Source organism: Petromyzon marinus, chromosome 2, assembly GCF_048934315.1.
Source record: "Petromyzon marinus isolate PM22_M1 ecotype Great Lakes invasive population chromosome 2, UKy_Petmar_22M1.pri1.0, whole genome shotgun sequence".
NCBI lineage: Eukaryota > Metazoa > Chordata > Hyperoartia > Petromyzontiformes > Petromyzontidae > Petromyzon > Petromyzon marinus.
This window is the reverse complement of record NC_133668.1, coordinates 19,542,384-19,569,962: the sequence shown is the minus strand read 5'-3', so window position 1 is coordinate 19,569,962 and position 27,579 is coordinate 19,542,384. Positions and strand designations below refer to the sequence as shown.

Below are 27,579 nucleotides of genomic sequence, written 5' to 3'. Positions count from 1 at the left end.
TCAATGAACAAGGTCAGGCATCTGGATGTTGAGATTCAATGAACAAGGTCAGGCATCTGGATGTTGAGATTCAATGAACAAGGTCAGGCATCTGGATGTTGAGATTCAATGAACAAGGTCAGGCATCTGGATGTTGAGATTCAATGAACAAGGTCAGGCATCTGGATGTTGAGATTCAATGAACAAGGTCAGGCATCTGGATGTTGAGATTCAATGAACAAGGTAAGGCATCTGGATGTTGAGATTCAATGAACAAGGTAAGGCATCTGGATGTTGAGATTCAATGAACAAGGTCAGGCATCTGGATGTTGAGATTCAATGAACAAGGTCAGGCATCTGGATGTTGAGATTCAATGAACAAGGTAAGGCATCTGGATGTTGAGATTCAATGAACAAGGTCAGGCATCTGGATGTTGCGCCAACATCTTTAAACGATACGAAAAGCGTCCCTTTGCAATATCAAAATATCTGCTTGGTAGAGGTTGCAATGTTGTTAGAACCACAATGCAAAAGCACAAGACGGTATTCAAGTTAATATCGATTAAGATGCATATGAAGAGGTAGAAAACTCTGCAAGAGGAAGAGAGATCACCACGCTCACTGATAGAACACAAGTGCTGAAAATAACTGTTCCAGTAGTTGCTAAGAGTGCCATAACTTGGGGTTGCAACAGATCATGAAAAGTACTATTCTAGCCTTCTGGTCCAATACAAACCATACAGAAGTTCACATTCTTAGCTCTTTCGGTAAAGTCACGTGACTTTACCGAAAGAGCTAAGAATATGAATTACTGCAGTCATGAAAGCTTTAAATCTAAATTCATACAGAAGTTAACAAGACCTATTGCGAGGATTTGATACTGCAAAGGAAGCATTTCTGGCAAATGCACAACAGCTCAAACAGATGAGTGACCACGTGCAAGTGCATCGTGAACGCGACGGACAACTGAAGAACGCATTACATCAAGTTCATGCACTCAACAATCTCGAAGAAGCTATACCAGTTCAAATGGTAGATGAAGAAGAGGTGGCAGATGTGCCAATGGATGAAAAACAATTCCAATCGGTACGTACAGCAATGAATGTAGGACCGCAGGAAATGTTTTGAATGGTCGCAAAAAGCATTAACATACATTTGCATGAAGACCCTGAAAGTTAATACTCTCGTGAACACTTAAAGAGTCTTCTCATCACTGGTCGAGCTGGAGTGGCCAAAACATTCCTACTGAAATGATTGAAATATCAAATCAATCGTTGCTTTGCAAAGAAAGCTGTAGTGATGTCACGAGCCGATTATGATAATAAAATTAGAAGTTTACTAGAGGAAAGTACCTACATTAAAATTAAACGAGATCCAACTAATACTTTAGAACGTAAGACCACTGCAATAATTGCAAATTCATTAATCCCTAAAAATGAGCAATACCAAATTAAGCTAAGGGCCTCAAAACCACCTAGACTCTATGGGCTGCCAAAGATTCATAAAATCGGCATCCCATTACAACCCATAGTCAGTACAATTGGCTCTGCCACATATCAATTAGCAAAATATATAACCAAACAAATACAGCCCTACATCGGTTGGACATCTTCATTCATAAAAAATTCAGAACATCTTGTGAAAGTGATTAAAGATATTAAACTTACTCCTGATGATATTCTGGTAAGTTTTGATGTGATTTCTCTATTCACTAAGGTTCCAGTGGACGAATCGCTTAAATTACTTGATACACTAGTAAAGAATACCGGTTTACCAAAAGATATTCCGAAACTTGCTGGCCATTGTTTAAATAACACTTACTTCTTATGGAGAGGGGATTTCTTTAAACAAAAGGAAGGAGCAGCAATGGGTTCTCCTTTATCCCCTGCTATAGCAAATTTGTACATGGAAAACTTTGAAATAAGAGCACTTGCCTCGAGCACATTAAAACCATCCTTTTGGTTTAGATATGTGGATGACACTTTGGTTGTCTGGCCACATGGTAAAGATACACTTAATGATTTTCTAAATCATCTCAATGCACAAAACCCAGCCATCCAGTTCACCATGGAAATGGAGGTGAATAACACACTCCCATTCCTAGATATTTTGCTTGGACATGGCCTAAACGGTAAAATAACACACAGCGTTTACAGAAAGCAAACGCACACTGATGCCTATCTGAATGCAGAATCACATCATCATCCAGCTCAGAAATCCTCTCTTATCAAGACGCTCATACATCGGGCTAAAACAGTGTCAGATGGTGAGAGTCTAGTGAGAGAGATTAAGCACGTTAAAGACGCACTACGACAGAATGGCTACAATAATGCTCAAATTAACAGCACTGAATGCCAAATCACGATCGCAAAGCAATACTGCTGAAAGCGACCAGATTCTTAAAACAATAAAAATTCCATATATCTCAGGAGTAACTGACAAATTAGCCCGTGTTTTGCAAAAGCAAAACATTACAGGAAGATTTGGTACAGTACACAAAATTCAAAAACTAGTATCTTGCACTAAAGACGCATTACCTAAATTATCGACAGAAGGTGTATATCGGATTAATTGTTTATGTGGCAGCTGCTACATTGGGCAGACGGGAAGTAACATCAGTGTAAGACTATCTCAAACACAACTGTCGGCAGTGGCAGAACATGCTTGTCAACAAGGACACTCAATTGATTTTGACAATGTTGCAGTGGTGTGTAAAACTAATTATTACTGGCAAAGACTAATTAGAGAATCCATTGAAATTGAGAGGAACAAGAATAACTTTAATCGCTCTGACAGCTACAGGCTTAGTGCGGCCTGGAAGCGTATTATTAAATAATACACATTACATTTTGATATAAAAAAATTACTAATCTACAACTGATTACTAATAGATTATATAATTACAATACCCCCCCTCCGCCTCTAATCACTACACCTGATATGAGTTAAGTGATGACGTCACCCTGCTGCTCTATATAAAACTGGGAGCAAGCGAGGGCTTTCCCATTCTGGCGAATTGCCCGATGATGCTGGATGTATTTACCAGCGAAACGTCGTACTCAAACTGTAAATGTGGATTCACTCTTCAACACACTGGTGGGCTAAAGTAGCGAACTATTTGTCTTTTTGTCAACGTGACACTTTTTTTGCTGATTGGCCGTGTCAGGTGGTGGAGGGTTACGACACATTTATAAATAAACGCGATCTAACCCAAAAACCTTTATTATGAAAGCTGTCATAGTCTGTGCATTAACTGAAGTCGCTGCGTGCCTTATCGGTGGATCAACTATTCATTCAACATTCAAATTGCCTGTTCAAAGAGATGGTTGAAGCGCTACCATGTCACCATTAACCCGACATTAAGAACCACGCGACTACAATGGAAGGATTGTGCATTACCTTGGTGGGAGCATGACTACTTCATGCACTCTCAGTGTCACTTGTTCCATCCTTATAAATCTAACTTAGAAAAAAATCTGGATATATACTCATTAACACTTGAGCTTGTGAAATCATACACGACTGCATACATTTTCACCACACCAAATGCCTTTGCAGTCAATGAAAATATAATATTTCAATTGCTTTGCATTCAATATTTGGCCATGGTTTTTTTATTTGGCCATGGAGCGCACCAGATACTTATTCTTGAAGGTGGCAATAACACTGAGGCCGCACCACTTAGTTCCTTGGTTCAAAGCCTGGTAACCGTATGTGATGAAATGGATTCTCAAGTGCAGACAGCAGATGGTGTTAGGAAAGTCAGAAATAACCGGAAAAAACCCCTTATTATTCAATTAGGGTTTTCACTTAATTCGGTAAAATTCACCTCTGATTTCACTGCCATGCTAAGTAATAATTGGACCCCGGGTGCGGCTAATAGGTTACCTGTAGTATCACCTTCCACAGGCCATTCTCTTACCCACGGTTAGAGCTCTTACAAGGCTCCATAACAGCTCAGAATGGGCATTACCTTTGACTCATGACATGACACCAATAGCACAATTGGAATACATTTGGAGAAAAAGGTTAACGGAAGAAAAAAAAACAATGCTTGGTTGATATTCTTAGTTTTTTCGGTAAAGTCACGTTGAAGGGAAACAACAAAACAATAAAATAAACATAAAACAATAAAAATTCTCACGACGTTTCGACCATAACACAAACGGTCGAAACGTCGTGAGAATTTTTTTTATTGTTATATATATATATTATTATTTTGTTGTTTCCCTTCAACGTGACTTTACCGAAAGAACTAAGAATATGAATTACTGCAGTCACGAAAGCTTTAAATCAAAATTTAAATGCTTGGTTGATAAGCCCATGATGTAGATTTCATGAAGACATTCATCATTGTAGAGCTAGGCAATGTTCTACTATATACACATTTTCAAAAAAAGCTAGGCAAATGACGCACTAAAGTTTTCTGTGTACTATGTATAGTATAGTTCATGGGGTCAATGAAACACAATTTATAATAAATCCACCGAAAATGTATGTTTTATAGCTTCCAATTTGGCCGCCTTGTGGCAACATTCATGCATCCCATCTCCACTCTCCCTACTTTCTGAATTCCGCTGATTAAATTAGCCCCTCCGGGATACACACTTTTCACACGTAAAAATGTCAGTTTTTGATCAATAACAAAACACATTTTCCAGTGCAATCCTTCAGTCCTGTAATCCCAGCCTGTGCTGATAAAAATCGAGAAAGAAACTGCAAATTGTGCAGCATCAGTCAATGGCACGAAACAAGGTGCTAAAAAATATTAATAAGAGGGCATCATAATATCAACATTTTATGTGTTCCATTCCCCAATGGAGCCTGTGATTAAATGGATTTCGGAAAACTGCACCTCTTCTCGGCTTGTTGCAGAATAAAATTTTTACCTTGAAGATATGAAAACCTCTACACATTGGGGAACCAAAAGCAGCCACGCATGTATGGTCCTGACCACATCACCCCTATGTGCCATGTTCATTAACAACACTTTGCCCCAAGAGAATATTTAGCTGAAAGAGGGCCCCCTTGCCTTCAAAAAAAATATATATTCCTACTAAAAGAAAACTGTCTTTAATTGACAGATGTATATAACCTTCAAAGGTCAGAGGCCATGCATACACATGATTTTAAGAGACCTGGACAAATGAAAACAGTGAAAAATTGTCAAATTGCAAATAGTACAGCTTTAAAAATAATCTACCAGTTTAAGTTGCATCAGTTTACGTTTTATCGTTTTACCATCGTTGCCAAATCAGGGACATTATCAGCTCAAGTCATCTATTAGTTTTCCATCGTATCACAAAATTGCTTGTTATCACTTGTGAGTTGCTCGATCACTCACTAAATTGTTTTTTTTGTTGTGCTGCACGCGCTTGCTCTTGCGTGGTGGCAGAGGGACTACTTTGAGCAGCGTAGTGATACTCTCATGCTTCATTTGTTGTTGTCTTGCGTGGTGGCAGAGGGACTACTTTGAGCAGCGTAGTGATACTCTCATGCTTCATTTGTTGTTGTCTTGCATGGTGGCAGAGGGACTACTTTGAGCAGCGTAGTGATACTCTCATGCTTCATTTGTTGTTGTCGTTCGCCCACGTATGTCTCCACAACTCGGCACTCCACCTCGCTCGACTAACTCGCGTCACATTGCTCCCTAATATAAAAAATATACACTCTTATGTAAAAAAATTGTACCTATCAAACGATGAGTACCCTATTACGTATCATATTTTATGGGTTTATGGAAGATACGTTTTATTTGCGTGTAAATATACCTTGTACTTAATTTCCACTATTGCTTAGTGTTATTCTTCATCATAAAATTGCATAATTCGTTATTTATTAAGACTTTACATATGGAGTATTAGAGTGCAGGAAAGCAACTCCTGTATTTTAGTAAATTATTATAGGAAATAGCTGATAAGTTAACGTCATGTTAGCTTAAGTCGCGTTTTCTAGGAACGTAACCCCGACTTAAACTGATCATTCCTAGTATGTAAAGGTACACATTTTTGGTTAATGGTATTGGCCAAACATCCCAATGCTGAAAGATTATCTGCAAATTACACAATTTGGATTGCAAAGATCAATATCACTCCCCACTCTGACAACTTGACAGGACCCTCATGAAAGAGTTTTGACTCAGTGAGGCATTCCTGGGTAAACAAACATCCCGAAGAGTCTTCAGAGTCTGGTGAACCTTTTCTCAAAAAAATAAATGAGTTGGAATATAATTTTAAACATCATTGTGGTTTTGTCCCATTTTCAATAAACATTTCCCCAATGTAATATTTGACATGCTTACAAATTTAGCATTTCCATTCACTTAAATAGAGCACGGCATGCATACATTTTACAGACAAAAAGGTAAAACTACCTAACAATTTAATAGCTTTTTCAAACACAAATCACAAAGATATGTATTTGTACATGGACTGCAAACCCATCACACCAAAATCTCAGCTAGTATTAATAGTGGTCAGCCAGGTTATCGGGCACAAACACTGGGACACGTTCAGGACAATTCCTTCGTGGCAGGGCTGAGTGATCACACCATTAGGAAATATATCTGCCTCACCCTGTCCATGCATGTATAATAATTTTGATTTATAAGGCACCCTTAAACAGTGGATCGCAGAGCGCCATGCATATAAATAAGGAAAATAAGTGAGAAATAACCACGAAGAAAAAGACTAAAGAGACGAGGGAGAGTACCATAGAGAGAGAGAGATATGAAGCCTTGATAAACAGGCGGTGGTGTCTTAATGTGGAACTTAAAAAGTCTCCATTGACTGCGAGTTCCTGACCACCAGGGGCAGGGAATTCCAGAGCCTGGGCACCATGCAGACAGTCCGGTGGTCAGCACAGGTTCGAAGCCTGGAGCACGGTTACAGCCGAGTAGGGCACGATTCGTAGAGCTCAAGAGATCTCAGTGGAGGTGTGTTGCTGAATCAACTCCTGCATGTATGGTGGAGGAAGCTCATTTAAAGCCTTAAACACAAGTAGGAGAATTAATGTGGGTTTGAACTGGAAGCCATGAGCACAGATGAGCTAGTGTTTTTTAAGGTATTTTTTTTTTTATTTCCTGGGGGTGGAATTCAGTTTCATATGCTATGAGCAAGGCACTGCATTGTATAAAAGTTATCTTACCAAAACAGTAAAATGTACAAAGTTATGGACATGAAGGTTGAGTCAACTAAAATGTGGTATCAAACACCATCGAGTTAAACATGCTACAACTAGTCCCAACCTGATGACCCTGTTAAGAAATCAGCCCAGCTGCTCACACAGTACGCGTAACCGTTTGCGCTTGATCAAAGTTGACAAGACATCAACACAATCTTTGCAGTCAAGAGTACATTTCCCAATAATGGGAAAGCAAGAAGGGTAAAAAAAAATACATTAATTGTTGGATATTGCAGCTTTGTGAATTATGGATTTAATTTTGGCAAATTAGCAGAATATTCAGTCGGTATATTTGCTTGCCATGAGGAGTGGTCACGATTGACATGTATTTTTTCGAGGACTGTAATCTGGAAAGCTTGCTGTGTACATATACACCTATGAGTTAATGGCATTGTTGGTTTCAACCAGAGCACATTGGGCCGTAAATATCACTGCTAAGAGCGTTCGTTATTTATTTGGCGGCCTGCAATAACATTTGTAAGAGGTGCATATCAAACGTCTGTGCCATTCCGATAAACCTTGCTCAGGAGGCGGCGAGTGAAGCGCTTGGCAGGGAGATTTGGTATGCACCTTGTAAATACATGTTATTGTGTGTTTTTTGTATAAGTGAATGTGTATATTTTGTAGGTATGTGGAATTATATGATAAAATGATTTGCCATTTGTGAATGGTTGTGGCTGTATGCTGATGTTCTCCGCAGAGCAAATGCAAATATTAGAACTCACCCGACACGACATCTATAGTGGTATTATACTGACACAAACGTACGCATTCCAGCAGTAAATCCTTACTGCATTGGGAAGGAGTAATGGGGTCATGGCCTGGTGCTGTTGGTGTATCTGCAATGACAGACTTTTAATGAGTGCTAAAGCACATTAACACTTGGGCTCTCTGAAAGCTACGTGAAGACCTTTGCCTTCTAATTCCCATATTTAGCACATAATTATATAATAATCAAACTGTAGTCATATTCAGTTACTATATAACGATTCGGCCAAAGCAGTCGAGGGTACTACTTTTTAAGAATCAGCTCCAGAAATGTTCTGCCTACATTCAATAACACTTCAAGTTACATTAACTAGACTGGCCAAAAATCCTAAATGCAGAACCCTCCTGAAAATGAATATTGACTCAGCAAAGCTTTCATGGAAAAATCACACTGGGGACTAACATTGGAAGATATAACGCCCAAAAAATCTCCTTTTGATGTCTCCTATGATGCATCTAGCATTGACTTGTACTACCGACGGATTTTTCCACTGGTATTGTGGCATTTTGCAACACCACACAAATGAGTTTTATATCACCATGTGAATGTACAGACTGCTTATAATTAATCAGTCTTGTACTGGTTGTTATTCTACAGATGGCCTAGGCAGGAGAGAGTTTTGCAACACCTCATAAAATCAAAATTCACAAAACGTAAAACACATTGGGAAGAGAAAAATTGCACTTAAGTTGGTATAGACACGAATTCCGTATGTGTAAATAATTTTGCACATTTTACAAGGAAAAACAACCATTTATATACAGACAGCTTCAAAGAACACAAATAAAAAAAAATCCACATTACCCTAATGTGCGCGCGTGTGAGAGTATAAAATGTAGGCAGTAAATATATCCATCGATTAGCTTCATGCAACTTTTAAAAAAAATACATCCTTTACAACATCATTATTAAAACTGTATTCATCAGCACCATCGAAGAACAAAACAAACCCAAGTCTGGGCTGTTAGGGTGGATGGGGGGAACACAGTTAACACATTTTGCACAATGACCTTGTCAAGCTCACGTCACACGTCCGACTTTGTCACGGTGTTTATTTGTGAAATGGGGTCAATATGTGAAACGCTCACCGAAAACAAGGGTTTATGAGGTTCCAAGGCTATGAATGATCGTCTGAACAGCATGATGACCAATTTTGAGCCTCAACATCACCCTTACACTGTGTGATGCAATTTGATTGATTCGACAATGGCTTTTGCTTTTTTTATTGTAAATCACCCAGGGATACTCCACACGTTGAGTGCTATATGTATACACATGCATAATCTGTATTGTTTTATTGATTGTATCATCAATCAGTAAAGGTCAGTTTGACAGCTGTCCTGGGGTTCACCGCAGTCAAACATCTCGAAGGCTGTTCAGTGCAAGTGTTTTCTTCAGGTGCCTTTCTCCACTATTTTTTCCCGAATACCAATCATCCGGATGGTAAATCTCGACTTAAAGCTTTCGTGACTGCAGGAATTCATATTCTTTGGGTCTTTCGGCAAAGTCACGTAGAAGGGAAACAATAAAATAATAAAAATATAAAACAATAAAATCATCACGGCGTTTCGACTGCACCACAAGCAATCAGGTGTGCCGTGGTTTTCACACCTGCTGATAATTGCTTGTGTTGCAGTCGAAACGTCGTGAGAATTTTATTGTTTTATATTTTTATTATTTTATTGTTTCCCATCTACGTGACTTTACCGAAAGAACCAAGAATATAAAAAAAACCTATCTACGTGATTTTACCAAAAGACGCAAAGAATATCCGAAAGGTACTTGTACGATACAATAATAATAAATACAATTCAATAATGGTTGTTAATTCAAGATACATTTTTATCTAGAAGGACATCTGATCACTGCTCTGTTTCATGAACGTTTCACGAGCAGCTCCCAATGTGAAGTACAGACCCAGTGTTGCTACCAGTGTGAATGCACATAATTTAAAAGATAATTTGGAAGGATGCATAAAGACCCTAGTCTCATCTCTGTACTATTCTGCATTTAATGCAAAATAAATTGGTGTTACTTTTGCAGCAACTATCAAATAAATGTACTCTGAGAAGTGCCAGACTGAATTTATATATTTTCCATCAAGCTATGACCACCAATGTAATAAACAAGAAACCTTGTTTTTTACTTGGCATGGAACTTTGGGATTCTAAAACAGAATCTCAGCGATAAAAAAAATATTCTGAAGCAGGCAGCCAACGATTATTTTAACGTCTTTTAAGTGATTTCTTTTTAGCATCAGAGTGGATGTTTAATTGACACACGACCGGTTTAATGTCATTAGACCAAAGTGTAAATACCTCTAAGTTTGTAGGTTTAAAGTACATGACAATATTTATAATGATCATTCTTACACATTCTGCAAAGACAGTGATAGCCACCGGCTAAAGGAAGCCGGAGGTTGTGGTATTTTTCAGACCATGAGCAAGAATGGTCATGGCATCTTGACATAAAGCATACTGGGAGTTTTGTTATGTTTCCCTGTTCAGTGCACCTCTGTCTAAATATTACAGTTAGTTTTTGGGCTCCATGTCACTTTATTTTGGCTGCTGAATTTCCCCAAACAGCTTGAAAAGGTCATTGAATTTGATTCAGATCAGCAAATCATTGAAGAGATTGATACAAATCTGAGTATCTTTAATTATTTACGGTTTTAAGATTTGTTTCACTATTTCACGTCAATCTCAATTATGCTATCAGTCATCTGATGCAGGAAAGCACCGTTTTTTTCCAACATTGCAAAATTTAACAGCCGCAATACACAGCGAGCAGCTGGTGAAAAAGTGACACCACAGGACGTTGTAGTCACATGTTAAGGCTTTTACTCAGCACCACATGCCACTCGATTATGCTTCATGAAGTTAGGTGCATGGCAATGATCGAGTTACAATAATAGATGAAGGCAAAAGTACTTATTTACGCAATACATTATGTACTTTGGTGCCGCCAATGTGGATTGGCCTGGGACCATCAGCACAATCGAATTGCGAACCAGTTGTAATAAAGGACTCTGCTGTCTGGATTTGAACTCAGAATAACAGGAGCATACACTAATTATTTTGAACATTCACAATCAACGTCGCTTAAGCGGTGATGTGGCGTTAGCTGTGATGAGGACTGATGAGTCGCCATAAGACCCCAATGTACTTCCTCAGCAGTTGCTGATGCGTTTTGGAAAATGCACAAAAGATTGACGTGTGCTTTTCATGTGCGTTTCTGCACGCTTTTTTTTTTTTTACATCCGCCTTGCACATACGCACGTGTACTCACATCGCCGCTCTGGTCGGGGTCATTCCACATCGGGTTGAGCCTCCCAACACGCGCGCTCAGCCCGGTCGTGATGGCATAGCGAGGCTCGCCGTCATGCTGCGAGATTCCGTTGTCGATGGCATCCACTTCCTCGACAAATTTCTCATACATCTAGCGGGCGGAAAAATGGCCACACAGAATGATGATCCTTCGGGGACACGGACAACAGCGCACAACAAGGCCCCTCCATCACTTTGATGTTATCAAATGTTTCGATTTAAAGCTTTCGCGACTGCAAGGAATCATCTTCTTTGGTTCTTTCGGTAAAGTCACCACGTAGAATGAGAATAAAATAATAAATTGATAAAATAAAATAACACAATAAAATTCTCACGACGTTTCCGCCACCGCACAAGCGGCCTTCATCAGTTGAAGGGACAAGACTGTCTGGAAGGACAGCGCTGTGAGCATTTTATTGTTATTTTATCAATTTAGTATTTTATTCTCATTCTACGTGACTTTACCGAAAGAACCAAAGAAGGTTATCAAATGTGTTACATGCAGATAAATATCCACTCTCGCAGTGCAGTGACCCCCTCCCCATGAGCGAGAGAATCACAACAATATTCACTTACATTTAGAAAATCAACGCTTCATGTCGCATTTTTATCCATTACAGAGTTGAGATAGCAGTTTCCATAACATTCTATGACTTTTTATCCAATGAAAAACCGGTGTTTTTAATTCTCAGAGCTGCAATAGGACCAAATGAAATTCAAAACCAATACTTACAAAATATGTGTTTTCGTACAGTGATTTCAACACTAAACCCGATTCTCTGCCAGCATATTGACCCACGTTATCTACCTTCTGGAAAAAAATGTGATATTTACGAATAGCTCCATAAGCATTTCATTACTGTATTCTGAAATTAGTACTGCTACTCTGCTGCTTGTCTCGTTCAAATTCCACCCAAACTGTTTGTTTTCAACACAATTTTTTTTTGTTGTTGAAAATTGTCTACCTGCTCTTGTGGTTTGGAAAATTATGTAATGTCAGCAGACGCGCCAACGTTTGGTGTGCAAATAATTATTTTCGATCCTCTGCGTCCTAGGGAAACAAACTAGAAGAACTAAAACGTTGTAAAGTTGATGCATCTCCTTCCCTCAGGCACACAATTACACTGTTCTTTCAGCTGTCATGTCAGGCATGCAGTCCCTTCCAAAATGCACGTGAACAATTATTATTTTAAAATGTAAAATATAAAACAGTTAACAATGCATCAAGAGTTTCCATTCAAATATCCTCGCAAGTTGGTGACATGCATTTGCACTGCACAACACACCCATCGACGTTAAACCCAATGGCTTAAGAGGCATTTTTTTATGTTGGCTGTGTCGGGTGGAGGAGGGTTTACGACACATTTCACTGACACAATTCGAGTCAAATATAAAGAATGATTCATATTGGTCGCGAAAGCCTACGTGTGACATTTTTAAACGTAATAGGCATCTCAAATTATATTTTTGTATTTTAAAATGAAGTTTCAAACTTACAAAAATGCAAAATAAAAAATATTCAATTGGGTCCAGCAGCACCTTTATACTTGCACTGAGTTCACTGAATGTTAGGCTTAAGTCAGCTTCCTTCTGAACTTCCGTGCATAATTACAGTAGAGTACACAGAATGTACACCAGTGTTGAACTAACCCAGTTCCCAGACATCACTTCTAAATGCAAATCCAAGAAAAATTACACTGGCAGAATTGTAATATGAATATCAATGTGCCCAATGTCAAATCAGTGGGTTTTGTTACACAATGTATATGTATTCATGTAATGAATGAAAATGCGGAAAACGGCATTTATAATTGTGGGATCATTACAGAAATAAGTGTGTATATAAAACGTAAGGGTGCAGCCCTGCAATTGCTTGCTCTCACCACTGCTGGCAGAAGAGCCTCCACTAGAAGGGGACTGTAGAGAGCCCCTATAGAGAGCATTTGGCCAGCCAGACAAGTTGGCAGCAGAGGAGAATACTAAACTTTCACCCCACGGACCTGTCAATCGCCTAACAGTGCTGCAAATATTTATACTGCTGGATGGACAGAGGGGTAGGGATTTCGATTTAAAGCTTTTGTAACTGCAAGGATTCACCTTCTTTGGTTCTTTCGGTGAAGTCACGTAGAATGAGAATAAAATAATAAATTGATAAAATAAAATAACATAACACAATAATATTCTCACGACGTTTCGGCCACAACACAAGCGCTTGTGTTGTGGCCGAAACGTCGTGAGATTATTATTGTGTTATTTTATAAATGTATTATTTTATTCTCATTCTACGTGACTTTACCGAAAGAACCAAAGAAGAGGGGTAGGGATATTTCAGCAATGCTCTCATTGTTTCAACGGCTGGAGATCGAATTAAACCAGCGACTTTATTATAGTTTGGCTTACTCTGATATGCAAACACCCAGACATAATCACATACTGCAAGCGGATATGGCATTCACATTCATTCGAGTTATTTTACTCTGGGATTTAATGCAACCTGATCCTCATTAGCTAAGGCTTGTTCACAAAACATGTAGACGCAGTCGCTTTATCCATCCCCGTTTCATCATCGCTGCAGAATATATTAAGCCTAATTAACAATCAGCAGCGATGGGCAGATGGCCACACAAATACACAATGTTTATCGCTCTACTGAAAATGCAAAAAACCCGGTGGATGGACATGACACAAACACTCAAAAACTACACAGTAAGCACCATACACAGCATCAGATGAGTGCCCCATCCATAGCAAACCCCTGGGTAATTAATGTGCCATTGAGAACAAAAATTACAAGGAGGTAATGTTCATAACTCATTCACTTTATCAAAATCTTATCACGATCAAAACATTGTTGATGTATATTCTTAGTTTTTTCGGTAAAGTCACGTTGAAGAGAAACAACAAAATAACAAAATATATATAAAACAATAAAAAATTCTCACGACGTTTCGACCATAACTCAAACGGTCATCATCAGGTGTGCACACCTGATGATGACCGTTTGAGTTATGGTCGAAATTTTTTATTGTTTTATATATATTTTGTTATTTTGTTGTTTCTCTTCAACGTGACTTTACCGAAAAAACTAAGAATATGAATTACTGCAGTCACGAAAGCTTTAAATAAAAAAAATTGTTGATGTAATTAAGAGGCAAGTATTTTGAGGAGTGAACCCCATTCCAAAACATTGAAGAAACCGTAAATACACTTCAATGTAGAAACACACAACTCTGTGCCAATTTGGCTTCCTTGAAGAATGTGTAACAAGGCGTGCAATTTACATTTCAGGGTGTATGAGATGTATTATATCATTCGTGCCCAATGTAACATTGCCCCCTGCTGGATATTTAACAATGGTACACCGACACATTCAATAAACAAAATCAGTCTAGTCGGTGATTTCCATGAGCGTAATGTGTGCAATGAAGGACAATTGACCAAAACGTCACCTATTTTATACTCATATATGGCTGAGTTGACCTAGGCAAGACCCAGGACCGGTTTATATAATCAAATAATGTAACACTTTCCAATCACAATGAATATCAAGTGGATCCAGAAACGTTGGGGGAGCTTCTGGTCCAGTGCAATCTAACCAAAGCACTATATCACACAGTTATACAAAACAACGTTGTCAGGGACAACAGTTGAGCCAAATTCGGGTGCCATACTGAACACTGCTGAGTTTTGCAGTTGGAGAAATGTGAGCTCAAATGTCTTCACCTCAACGTGATGCAAGCAAGTGTTTATCTTCACACAGTGGCATATGGTGATAAAGATTAAATTATCACTACATTATACGGTCACTAATTATTTTTTTATGGATAATTTTTTTCACGTAAACATTTCCTCAAATGTGCTTTACCAAAGCAGCTGCCGATTTGTAAATCTTAAATCAAATCTTCACACCAACATTTGGTGGAAAAACAGCAAAATGTGTTGCTTAATAGCCAGAAATGTATCAACCCGGGCACGAATATGATAAGCTGTTGTTATCAGTCTAATACTCGAAGTTTTTGTTTTAATCTATACATTCTGGGTGCGATTCACATATTGGCAGAGAGCCATTAAGTCGGGCAGTACTCTCTAGAGTTTTCCCTTCAGCTCAACCAAGATGAAGGGGCTCCACCAGGTTTAATTAGCCCTCCGCCAATGCGAATCAAACCCCATACGTGAAACACCGTATTCTAAGTTACCTTGTTGTAGAGCGTCGTGACATTGGCATCCTCTTTACCCAGACCCGTGATGCTGGTGATGACTTCCTCTCCAAAGTGCATGTACACCAGCCCCGCACTGCTCAGCTTTGTCACCCACGGCTTCTCTGCACACAGGCTATGCATGGTCTCCGCAAATGACCTGTGCATACACGCGCAAGCACAAATGGCAACCACAGTTTGTTAATATATATAATGCGGTGTGCATTGTAATTTTGTAATTCAGGCATATTTGGAAATTCTGGAAAGTGGGGATATTATAAATTACTATACATCCCACGATTCACTAAACCATCACAATTCAAGGGTAAAGTTTTTTCTCATCTAATGTTTACCATAACATTATCATTATTATTTATTTTCATTCTGTCCTGTTTGTGCAGTTTTGATTGCTGCATTAGACTAAATGTTAAATTGCTATTTGAAGATTCTGCATTCGAAGACATTTAAAACAGTGTTTCAGTGATAAATGAACACAAGATTCGTCGAATGTGCTAATGAAATGAAATACATAAAGATGAAATGTCTTGGTGGAAATAAGTGAAGAGGTATTTTTTTTTTACACACGAGGTTCAATGCATGAAATTGTAAGCACAATAATCAACCGTAAATCATAATCGATGGAATATTAAACGCCTCGTGGCGAAGTGATTCAGTGAACCCCAATAGTATCTTGAGAATAATTAACAGCCAGGCAAAGATGAGACACTATGTTAAAAAGGAGATGCCATTCAAGGCACTGGTCTCTGCCAGGGTGTGGCAGGAGTTCTACTGTGCCCAGCTAACTGGAGGCATTCTGGCTTTCCTGACACACTGTGCGACAGAGGAGGAGGTGGGCCGTGTGCTGTGAATGGGGCTCTTATGGTGAGCCCCTGTGCAACCCCAACTCGATTCCAGACAACGAAAAACGAACCCCCCCCCTCTGTAAACATTGTACATGGTGATGATATATTGTACTGCAGAGACAAATCAAGCGTCACAATTGAGATATTTCACGGTGCATCACAATAAATAAAAAAAACATTGTGTGATGAAAGAACTTAAGTTCCACTGTCGACTTAAAACTTTCGTGACTGCGGGAATTCATATTCTTTGCTTCTTTCAGTAAAGTCACGTAGATAGAAAATAATAATAAAGTAAGTAAAAAAACATTTATAAAAACCAAAAACTCATGACGTTTCGATTGCAACACAAGCGGTCGAGTTTTGGGTTTTAATTATTTTTAAATTATATTTTCTTTTTCATCATTAAACCTCCTTTGCCAGTACCAAAATATAATAATAGGATTTTTCCCCTTTTTTTCTGGCAACAAAACTGAAACCTTTTTACAAAGATTCATGTCTGCATTAACCACAATACCTGCAGTCAAAATGCAAACAAAAAAATACTATGATAATATATGCATTGTCCTTGAAACTGATTGGTCCACACCAAGCCGACCCTAATAAAATAAGTAAAATACATGACGTTTTGACCGCAATCAATTTCAAGGACAATGCATATATTATCATAGTATGTGTTTTGTTTGAATTTTGACTGCAGGTATTGTGGTTAATGCAGACATGAATCCTTGTAAAAAGGTTTCAATTTTCTTGCCAGAAAAAAGGGGAAAAACCCTATTATCATATTTTTCTTATTATTTTCTATCTACGTGGCTTTACCGAAATAACCAAAGAATATGAACTTGTTCCATAATAGAGGTTTATGGGTTAGATCACGAAAATATGTGTCGTTAAAACCCGCCACCACCTGACAGAGCCAACTAGTAAGGGTTGTCACGTAAACAGAACGTGGCCAATTCGTCACTAGTAGAGCACACCGGTGTGTTGGAGAGCCAAGCCACAACATTTACAATCTGAGTACGACGTTTCGCAGGTAATTACAACTATCGTCATCAGGCGACAGACAGATTTGTGGGTGTCTCACTGTTTCGTTCCTTATATAGAGGTGTAGATGTGTACGCTGCCTTTTGTAGGCATGCATTTAAATAATTTATTATTTGATGATTCAGTTCCACGCAGCACTAAGACGGTAGCTATCCGAACGGTTAAAGTTATTTTGATTTCGTTCAATTTCGATAGATTCTCTAATTAGTCTTGGCCAGTAGTAGCTAGTTTTGCACAAAACTTCAACATTATCAAAATCAATTGAGTGTCCTTGTTGGCACGCGTGTTCTGCTACTGCTGACAGTTGTATTTGGGATCATTTTATATTTCTCTGATGTTTAGTCTCGTGCTGATCATTCGTCCTGTTTGCCCAACATAACATTTACCACACGTGCAGTTAATCCTGTACACACCGTCTGTTGATAGTTTCAGTAATACATTTTTTGTACCAGATATTAATTTCTGTATTCATGTACCATGCTAAATCTGACTCGGATGTTTTGTTTTTCCAAACATCTGGCTAGTTTATCAGTTACTCCCACAATGCAGGGTATTTTGATCGTTTTAATTGCTTGGACAGTTTCAATGCTCTTGTTATTTTATTTGGTTTTGGCATTCAATGCCCTGTTGATTTGTGCATCATTGTAACCGTTCATTTGCAGCGTTTTTTTAACATGTTGAATTTCACTTCTCAGACTGTCACCATCTGACACTTTATTAGCTTGATGAATGAGCATCTTGATAAGAGCAGATTTCTGTGCGGGGTGATGGTGTGACTCTGCATTCAGATAGGCGTCAGTATGCGTTTACTTTCGGTAAACAGTGTGTGTTAAATATTGACTTAAAGCTTTCGTGACTGCAGGAATTCATATTCTTTGGGTCTTTCGGTAAAGCCACGTAGATAGAAAGCACACTAAAACCATCTGCTTGGTTTAGATATGTGGATGACACATTGGTGGTCTGGCCACACGGTAAACGCATTTCTAAATCATCTCAACTCACAAAACCCCATCCATAAGTTCAACATGGAAGTGGAGGCTGACAGAACTCTACCATTTCTGGATATTCTACTCGGACGGGGTAAAAATTATAAAATAAAACAGTGTTTACCGAGAGAAAACGTATACTGACACCTATCTGAATGCAGAGTCATACTCAGATTGTAAATGTTGTGGCTTGGCTCTCCAACACACCGGTGTGCTGTACTAGTGACGAATTGACCACGTTCTGTTTACGTGACAACCCTTACTAGTTGGCCGTGTCGGTGGTGGCGGGTTTGAACGACACATTTATATATTTACGCGATCTAACCCAAAAATCTCAATTATGGATGATATTGGTCGCGAAAGTCTACATGTCAACATGAACTTAAGTTCCGTATCATCGGTTAAAACATTAAAACGACGCTTTGTGCTGTATTGGTGGAACTTAGTGAAGAGTTGCGAGCCCGACCTTTGGTGGTGGTCATAGCGGTGACGTCCAGGGTCATACTCACCACCGACGTCCACCACTACATCACATGTGGCCAAAGCCTTTGGGTCACGGGTACGTACCACCTTGGCATCCTGTCCACGCGCAGAGGAACACACAGGGACCCAGGGGTCAGCCTGGCTTGGACTGCTTATGAACATTCCAATCAAGGTACAAGACACCAGCAAACATCACCGACAGCTGGATGGCGGTCTCCCCGAGATGCCATACCAGCACTTTGTGGAGACAGGGTTGGTGGATCACGTATGCTAGTGCTGGCATCAGCAGTGCGAGTGCTTGGACAAGTGCGCACGCATTTGTGGGTGCACAGGTTTGTACACGTTTTTTGGTCTTACTCTAAACACGCGTTTGCACACAGGTACGTAGCAATACGAATAAATGAATGAATGCACACCGCCTATACACCTGCACCACTGCAAGTCTGCTAGCAATACTTCTAACAGTGCTTTTGCGCGCATGCATTTTAACTTAAGGAGGTATATCAATGGTGTGGGTACAGTCTACGCATGCAAGAGCCCGGCCAAGCATGTGTTTGTACATTTGAGTCTGAGCGTGTCAGTCCCAGTATGTCTGTGCATATTCAACTCTGTTTTAAATCAACCTTATTTGAAAAAAAAAACTATTAAGTTTTAGAGAATTAAATGGGGAGTGGCGGTGTCACAAGACATCTGGACCACCCTTACAGCATGACAACCGGTATTTGTAAACATGGATTATACACCGTTTGGTTCTATCGGCAAAGTCACGTTGAAAGAAAGAAATGCAATAATAAGAGAATACGACGTTTCGATTGAACCACAAGCGACCATCATCAGGTAAGAATTAACGGGACGACAGACCTAGTAAAGCTTAGACATATTAATGCAATACAACACAGAGAGTCGGCCAACGCAACAAGTCAAACACCCCCTACCCGGTTGATTCCTGCAGTCACGAAAGCCTCGAATCTAGTTTATGGATTATTTGCACAAGTCACCTTCAAAGTAACTATAAACATATCGCGTGCTCGCGTAAACTGTACCGGCCGCGTTGGTGACTACACTGTATACACACGTGCGCCGTACAGTGCTCCATGCCAATGGACGCACGTGTTCCGTCTGTCAAACCAACATCGCAGACACACACACAAACAACAACACAGTACTATCGCCACAAACACCTCACTTGCCCGCTTGGGAGCCGACACGACATCGCCGAATTCAACTGCGGGAACTCTTTCCCCCACTCCCCGGAACGAGGCCGGGGGGCCTCGAGGAGCCGGGGCCTCGCTCGACCGCCGCCGCCGCTGCCGCCCACCTCGCCTCTCCGCCGGCAGGAGCGGCCCACGCGTGCACGGTCGGGGCCCGCCCGGCCGGCCTCCCTCCCTCTCTTTCGCTCTCACTCAACTCAACGCACCTTGTAGCGCGGTAGCTGTCGCAGCAAGAAGCAGGCGAGCACCTCGTCGCAGTGGAAGGTGCCGTCGTGCGTGCCGATCGTGGCCATAGTGCGGAGTCGCTTGGGGGAGCCGGGCCCGGGGGACATCAGAAGAGGCGTCACCGCCAGGGGGAAGCGCAGCAGTGGCATCAGTGGCAGCAGCATCGGGCGGTGTTCTTCATTTCAGGGCCAGCGGGTCACTTAGCGGCCTCTGGCGGTGGCCTTTAGTGCAACAATACACACACACAAATGAGAAAAGACAAAAACCCCATAATCATCATCAACGTCGTGCTGCCGTCAACCCCCCCCAATGGTTTAACATGTGTGGCGGCCTCCCACACTGACGATGTCTTATCGGCGAAAGTGCCCTCCCCCCATCCCCTCTGCAAATGAGTGAAGAGATATCTTCTAAAATTGAACGAAGAGCACACGGGGGGGGTGGGGGGAGGGACACTCTGGCATCGGGGGCGTGGAGTAGGGCTGAACGATTAATCGATTTCAAATTGAAATCGCTATTTTGAACAATGCCATTAACAATTTTTCTTTGGGCGATTTGAAAAGTCCTATTATTTTCTAGTTTGAATTGTTTTATTTATTATTATAATGTCATTTATTTAGCTTAACAATTGTTCTATGTTTGATTGTTCTATTTCATTTAAAAAAAAATTAAATACATCTTGGAAGCAATTAATATCTTTTAAGTTCTCATCCTTGCATTATAATATATAGAGCAGTTCATATTTTGATGGTATAATGTGGTAATGCTCCATCACATGTTTTAAATCTATTACACAGTGAATATTGACCTGAAGCTTGACTTAATTTTTATTTTATCGCAATTAGATATTTTGCCCAAATCGTTCAGCCCTAGTGTGGAGTAGTTGGCTGTGAGTCGTGTGATTGTAAGCTCAACACAGGAGAGAGTTCACAGAGCAAACGTTAAAAAGAAATACATGAATACAGTCCACCGACAAAAAAATATTTGAAATTTAAAAAAAGACTAGGCTTTAATCTTCCCGGCAAGAATACAGGTGTGCAAAGATGCACGTCGAGGACCTAACACAGGCGAATTATCCGAGCTGTTTACGTAAGGCACATGGAGTTCGTTCACATTCGTCGTAGTGAGGTTAATTACCGTAATGTGAACTTCCCCAGGTCACCATCAAAAGCTGCCTCTGAAGAGGCATTTGCAAGGAACATTTGAACCTCATGGCGAGAGCCGGGGTATCATAGGGTATCATAGCTACCCCGGGCTCTCGCATAATGTCCGTAATGTAGTCATTCTTAGTCTGTCGATGGTCGGCGATGCGGCAATCGACTCATCTCGACGAGCTGTACTCACGATGCACCGCCACCACCGTGGTGCTTACCCAGAGCGTTCGGGGTTTCAGCGCTAATCGCCCTCGCTGCGTTTCGACATCGCGGAGTGTGGCACCGATTTCGGATTGATTGGTTTACCCCAATCGCCGAGTGAAGTAACACCCCTGGAAAAAAAAATAGTGTCCCACAAATAAAATATTTAATTGCCTCGGCCCGTGTTGTATTATTTAGTACCCCGGGGTACCGACATGAGGATCATTTGCTATTCGTTTGGGGTACGTGCGCCCCATCAAGCCCTGCCACAGCATCGCCACTGCATTTGTGGACGTTACACAATTTTAGTTGCGTTGTGGCCCAGTCGCAGCGCAGATGGGGGCGCTAACAACCTACATTTGATTTTCGATTTAAAGCTTTCGTGACTGCAGGGATTCATCTTTTTGGTTTTTTTCGGTAAAGTCACGTAGAATGGAAATAAAATAATAATAATAAAAATAATAAAATAATATTTTTTTTCCCCCGTTCTACGTGACTTTACGGAAAGAACCAAGAAGATGAAACCTACATTTGGTCGGTTGTTGACCATATGAGTAGCGCATCATACATATCAGAGTCCCACTTAAAACTCATGCGTTTGATACGTAGCGCTGTAGAATTGTATGCCACATATGTGCAGGACATTGTCCCAATTAGGCCTTGCTTTCATAGTCAAGTTGAGTCGACTCGATTGCACTAAAGTTGGCCCGATTTGTCCCGCAACTCGAGTTTCCATGATTTTCCGAGTTTACTCGGGTTTTCACTTGAGTTGAGCAGATCTTTCCTAGAAATATGTAAGTTTTCCGCTCCTCCGTATTTCTGATGTAGATTTCAGGCCAGCCTGGCAATGAAAATCGCCTGGCCAGAATTTGGAACTCGTGCACAAACTGGCAGGAAACTCGAGTTGTCTAAACACTTGGAAACACAGTTTGGGGTAATTCGAGTATGTACTCAGAATGGGGAATTACACATTCTGCTACAAATATATACAGGAAGTAGTACTTATCCTGCCCAATCCACTTGCTTAATAATTAGCAATTACAATACAGTCGTGCATTATGGAAGAACGTTCATCTATCATGCGTGACTCCCATAATTAATTATATAATCCGCGGGAGCTGCAATGTCCGCAAAGAATGCAATTAAACCACGGCCCTATTCCAATTATCCGTTGTTATCTGTGACTTTTTTCAATGTAATGCAGAATGGATTCCAATAACCCGCAGATTTTTCGCACTTAAGAGTTACACGACAAAAAACAAACTCCAAACACTGGTGCTCTGGCCTCACAAGATATATTAATAGAGACGTGCCAGCCGATACAGACACTGCATGTGACCTAAGCACGCTGCCAATGGGAACATGACTGTGCGGGTGTTTGTCTTGCTTACACAAACTCACGCCGACAAGGGCACATCCTAATATTGACATATGCAAAAAATGACTTGAGATGCACGTATGTTTACTTGATTGCATCAATATTGTTTAGTTATATTGTGGTCGAAACATTATTGTGGTTGCCACCTCCAACATTGTGGAGCAACTTTTATTTTTTTAAACGTATATAACTCATTTGCAAAGTTGATCATTTCAAATGAATGCGTAATGAGAATGGAGTAGTTTACATAATAGAATCATGAAATATATATGACAAACAGGATTCAGAGATTGGTGCGTGCACACCAGGCTGTTGGCATAAGTACTGTTCGCGAGAAGCTGTTAATGTCAACACAGCACATATGAGAGTGGTGTGGTCAGTACCGTATGTGGCATTTATTAGCTCCCAAAATGTCAATACATAGCACAGCTGCTCGCTATAGCAGTGATGGGCAACCTCGACTAGTTAGTGGGCCACACGAGTGGCTCTCCTTCGCCTCAGTGGGCCGCAACCTTAACACTGCTTGTGCACGAGAATCATGACCCCACGTATCACCCGAGACACGCTCAGACCAGACCACCACGAGGGGCTCAATTGGCCGCATGCGGCCTGTGGGCCGTAGGTTGCCCACCACTGCACCTATAGGCTTAGTCGGCCTAGAGGATACACAAGCCAGGTGCAGATTTCATATGCCCCTCGTATTGTACATGGGTAGCAACTTAAATGTTGTGCTAATCACACAATTCATCCATAATCCATGCTGTATGAGCTCAGAATAAATTAACCTATGGGCAGTCCAACCTCTGCCAGTTTCAAGCTGGCACAAGTGTTATGTAATGTTGTTTACCACTCAAACACACACACACGTGACATTCATTTCTCAATGACATTGCTCATGGAAAATTATATACTGATAATATGCACAAAGTTCCCTTATTATTGTACATTTGTTAAAGTCAACCAGGACATCAGCGGCTGGAAAAAAACAATTTGGCAAAAAAAACACAGTGAGGAGACAAACACTAATGTAAGCCATGAATATAAATACTTTGGAAAATAATAAAGTGTATAGATGTGCGATGGTAATCTGGACTCTTAAATACAATAATTAAACCGAACTGTGCACACTAGAGGATGGAAGAGTGGCCAGGATATAGCTCATTGGTGGAGTCGGGTGGTTCTCCTGATTGTGAGTGTCAGTTCAAATCTCAGTCGGGTCTACTCAGCCCATCATTGTGCTTCCTCCAATGTTGAATAAATAAGCAGTGCCTGGTGAGGCTGTTCCACATGGTAGGAAATTCAGGAGGTTATTATATGGAAAGGCCAGTTTTCATTATAGGAATGTGGAATTTCCCCCACTGGTTCATAACAACCAAAATAAGTATGTGCTGTCCCATGAACAGTTAGAATACTGTCTGTTATTGCTTAAACTGCAGTACGTACGAGACATGCTTATTCCCCAAAATTGGTCAAATGTGACATTTTTTTTTATTGTTGCTAACCTACCATGACATTGTTGACCAAAAGAACCAGTTTGTCCATGATTACAGACATTGGGCAATGTTAATCTACATTTGAAGTAATAATCTAGTGTTGTAAATTCAACATTCGAGTAGCAGGTACAAACAGTTTGTTGATTTCACACAAACTTTTCCTCATTTTACAACACCAGAGGGAGCTGAGCCAACCCTGCCTCGGATTTAAACTCAAAAGCATAAGATTGAAGCCTTCTGCCTCATCCCAGTCTATGTCCTCACCATATAAAATGTTGTACAAGCCTTTTACTTGCTTTTTGGCTTTGATGCATTTGTAGTGACTGACTTGGAGACGTAGCTTCTTGGAGGCAATTCTTTAATTAAACACCGAGCAAACTGTTACACACTCTCTGCTGTTACACAACGCTCTGTCTCTCGCTCAAACACAACTCTATACTGGTTGCTAGCCTACAACACAAGGCTAGCCATCTAACATTGACGGCACTGAACTAAGACAGCCAACTACTGCTAGCAGCGCAACTATCAAGTGGGCGACGACAGCGACGATGACAGCGATGAAGGTACGACAGTGGCGAAGGCGACAGCAATGACAACGAGGGGATCCCACTCCAAACGACGGCCCCGATCCCCCGCCCCGGGTCCCCTTTTATCCTGTAGGCGTGGCCTCGCTCCACCTCGGCCACGCCCCCCTTCTGGAACCTACTAGTGGGTTCCTGAGCTTACCTCACATGCCCCCTCTATCACCATTGCCCTAGATCCCTCTCGGGTCTGTCGCGTGGCCTGCTGTCAATCAGGGCTGCTTCACTCTGCAGATCCCATTCCCTGCCAGCAGCCAGCGCTATGCTACATAGTGACCAATTCTATCTCACTACACAGGCATTGTCTCAAGTGTTTACATGCCCGTGCCACGTTCTTGTATTGTAACTGCTCTTGCTGCCAACGTTTTTCACCTGAGGAGAGTAACCATGCTTTATTAACCTCAAATTGCTTCTTTTCGATGGGTGCGGCTAAAACCATGGGTTATATAACTTGCAAAATTACCACTGTCGGAATTGCATCTCATGAACTTAAATAGAATGTGAATGTATAAACAAGAATTTCTGAAGAAGTCTCAGCATGTGGAGCAAAACGTCAGACATCATGCTTAATAATACGCCATACAACCTGAAAATAACATCAGATATCTATACAGCACAACCGCAAATTCTGTTCCTCCACCACCTTCACCGACCTACCAGCAAATGATAATCTCGTGTATATTTTATTATTGTGCCGATTTGCTACTGCATGCCTGTAATACATACCTTCGAAGGGAGGATAGATGAATCTCACACATTGCATCTGGCTTGTGAAAAGGAAAGTAAGATGATAGTGCAGCAAATGTGTTCCTGACCTGTGTGGCTTATTAGTTTTCTCCCCTCATCTGCATTTTTTCTGAAGATTCCAGTTTCCTTGCACATGAAAAACAATCACTAATAAATTTACCATATAACTATGAACTGGATTCTGAAAAAAAAAGTCTTGAGACTCAGGCCCTCCTGAATAAAATAATATTCTCTTGTACGGCTGATGTAGATGCGGAGTAACAACTAGAATTTCACATTCAGGTGGTAAAACCAGATAACTGCGTCGGGAGCAGCGGAGTGCATCGCAGTAATGTCTCCTTCATATTTGTGGGTCAGGCATTGCATCGTTATGTTGTATGGTCTTCTGGATGACAACAGTCGCACACTGGAGAGTTTTTTAATTTTCCATTTGCGCATCTGCCATGGTTTGTCCGGATGCAATTTAGGATGGACCATGAGCTTCAAAGAAGATCAAACCCAGGGGTCTTCTCCATTGGGTTTTACACAAGTTGTTTGCTTGTGAGTTCTTTTGAACTCCATTCAGCTATCCAAGCTTCATAATGAAATAATCCCTTCTGCACAATGTGTACGATGCACACTTGCATGAATCTTGTAATTTCAGGAAAGTGGCTATACGTGAGTGCAGGGAGTTCTATGTAGATGTTGGTCTTTGTGACATTCTATTCCTACGAATATTTAGGGCGACCAACAGTGATGAACACTGCTCAGTGCTAGGAAGATGGTGCGTTTTGATACCACAAAGAGACAAAATATCCTAATTACACTTGAGAAATGACAGAAAGGAACATATGAACACTTAACCCATTTTAGTCGCAATATTCAAACACAAGACACCTAATTTATTGGTTGGGATGAAATTACCAATCTCACCGCATGTACATGTGTAAAGACAGTACGGAGCGATTGTGGGACAGTAGGGTTACCCGGGACCATGGTTAATGATGGACGTGCCGATGATGATTGATGAGACAAGCGTTGACAGGGTCACGTGAGGGGGAGCACGGAATCCAATGGCGGGGAAGCGTAACAAGGGCGGAGATGGACAGAGCCAGGTGGGGCGAGGAGAATTCGAGAATAGGGGCGTGGCCAGATCGGGCGAGGTATAAGAGCCGGCGCGAACCAGACCTCGGGGCTGTTGGTGTGGGGAATCGCCGTCGTCATCGTCGCCTTGGAACGGGTCGTCTCCATCGTCTTCGAGATGTCTTGAGACTAGAAGCTATGTTGTCTCAGATTAGAGTCGTCTAACTACCCAAGTGTATATAGTCACTCGTGGTTACTCGTTGAGTTGTCAGTGGAATTTATTCCAAATAAATATACGGAAAGACAAGACGGTGTCTCTGAGAGTTATATTACACGTGTGTTATGCTTAATTGCTGTACTTTGTTTCATTTTTGTAATTTTAGTGACCCAGGTCACTGTTGCAAATTAAACTATCATGGTCTCTTGAGTTACGGCACCTCAATGTCCATGGGAAGGAAGTTTTGCAACATTTGTATGATCCACCAAACCTCGCCTCCTCAGTGCTGGATTACATGATCCCGAATTTTGGATTATAAAGCCAAGGTGCCACAAAGTGGGCAAGCATGCGGTTAAAAAAATCCAACGTAGCCTTAAAGTCACAGGCTACTGAAAAGCTTCAGTTTAGTGGGGTTCTTTTTCCATCCAAATATAATTAGGTACTGCATCGTTAATCCTGTACCACCATATGCTCTGAAACATTAATTA

General features: G+C 40.7%; 1 protein-coding gene across 3 annotated transcripts in view; it reads right to left on the bottom strand.

Moving 5' to 3' along the window:
- MYG1 (MYG1 exonuclease) overlaps positions 1-20,575 on the bottom strand; it is a 118,571-nt gene extending 97,996 nt beyond the window's left edge. The window contains exons 1-4 of one of the 3 annotated variants that reach the window (XM_032959833.2): positions 20,243-20,575; positions 18,809-18,921; positions 15,453-15,612; positions 11,219-11,368 (exon numbers count right to left, since the gene is read on the bottom strand). In XM_032959833.2, the coding sequence (XP_032815724.2) occupies positions 11,219-11,368; positions 15,453-15,612; positions 18,809-18,921; positions 20,243-20,425 (606 nt within the window). In that variant the 5' untranslated portion in view covers positions 20,426-20,575. The remainder of the gene's footprint in view (positions 1-11,218; positions 11,369-15,452; positions 15,613-18,808; positions 18,922-20,242) is intronic. The other 2 variants (XM_032959826.2, XM_076071189.1) reach the window with 2 other exon arrangements.
- Between the last annotated feature and the right edge of the window lie 7,004 nt (positions 20,576-27,579).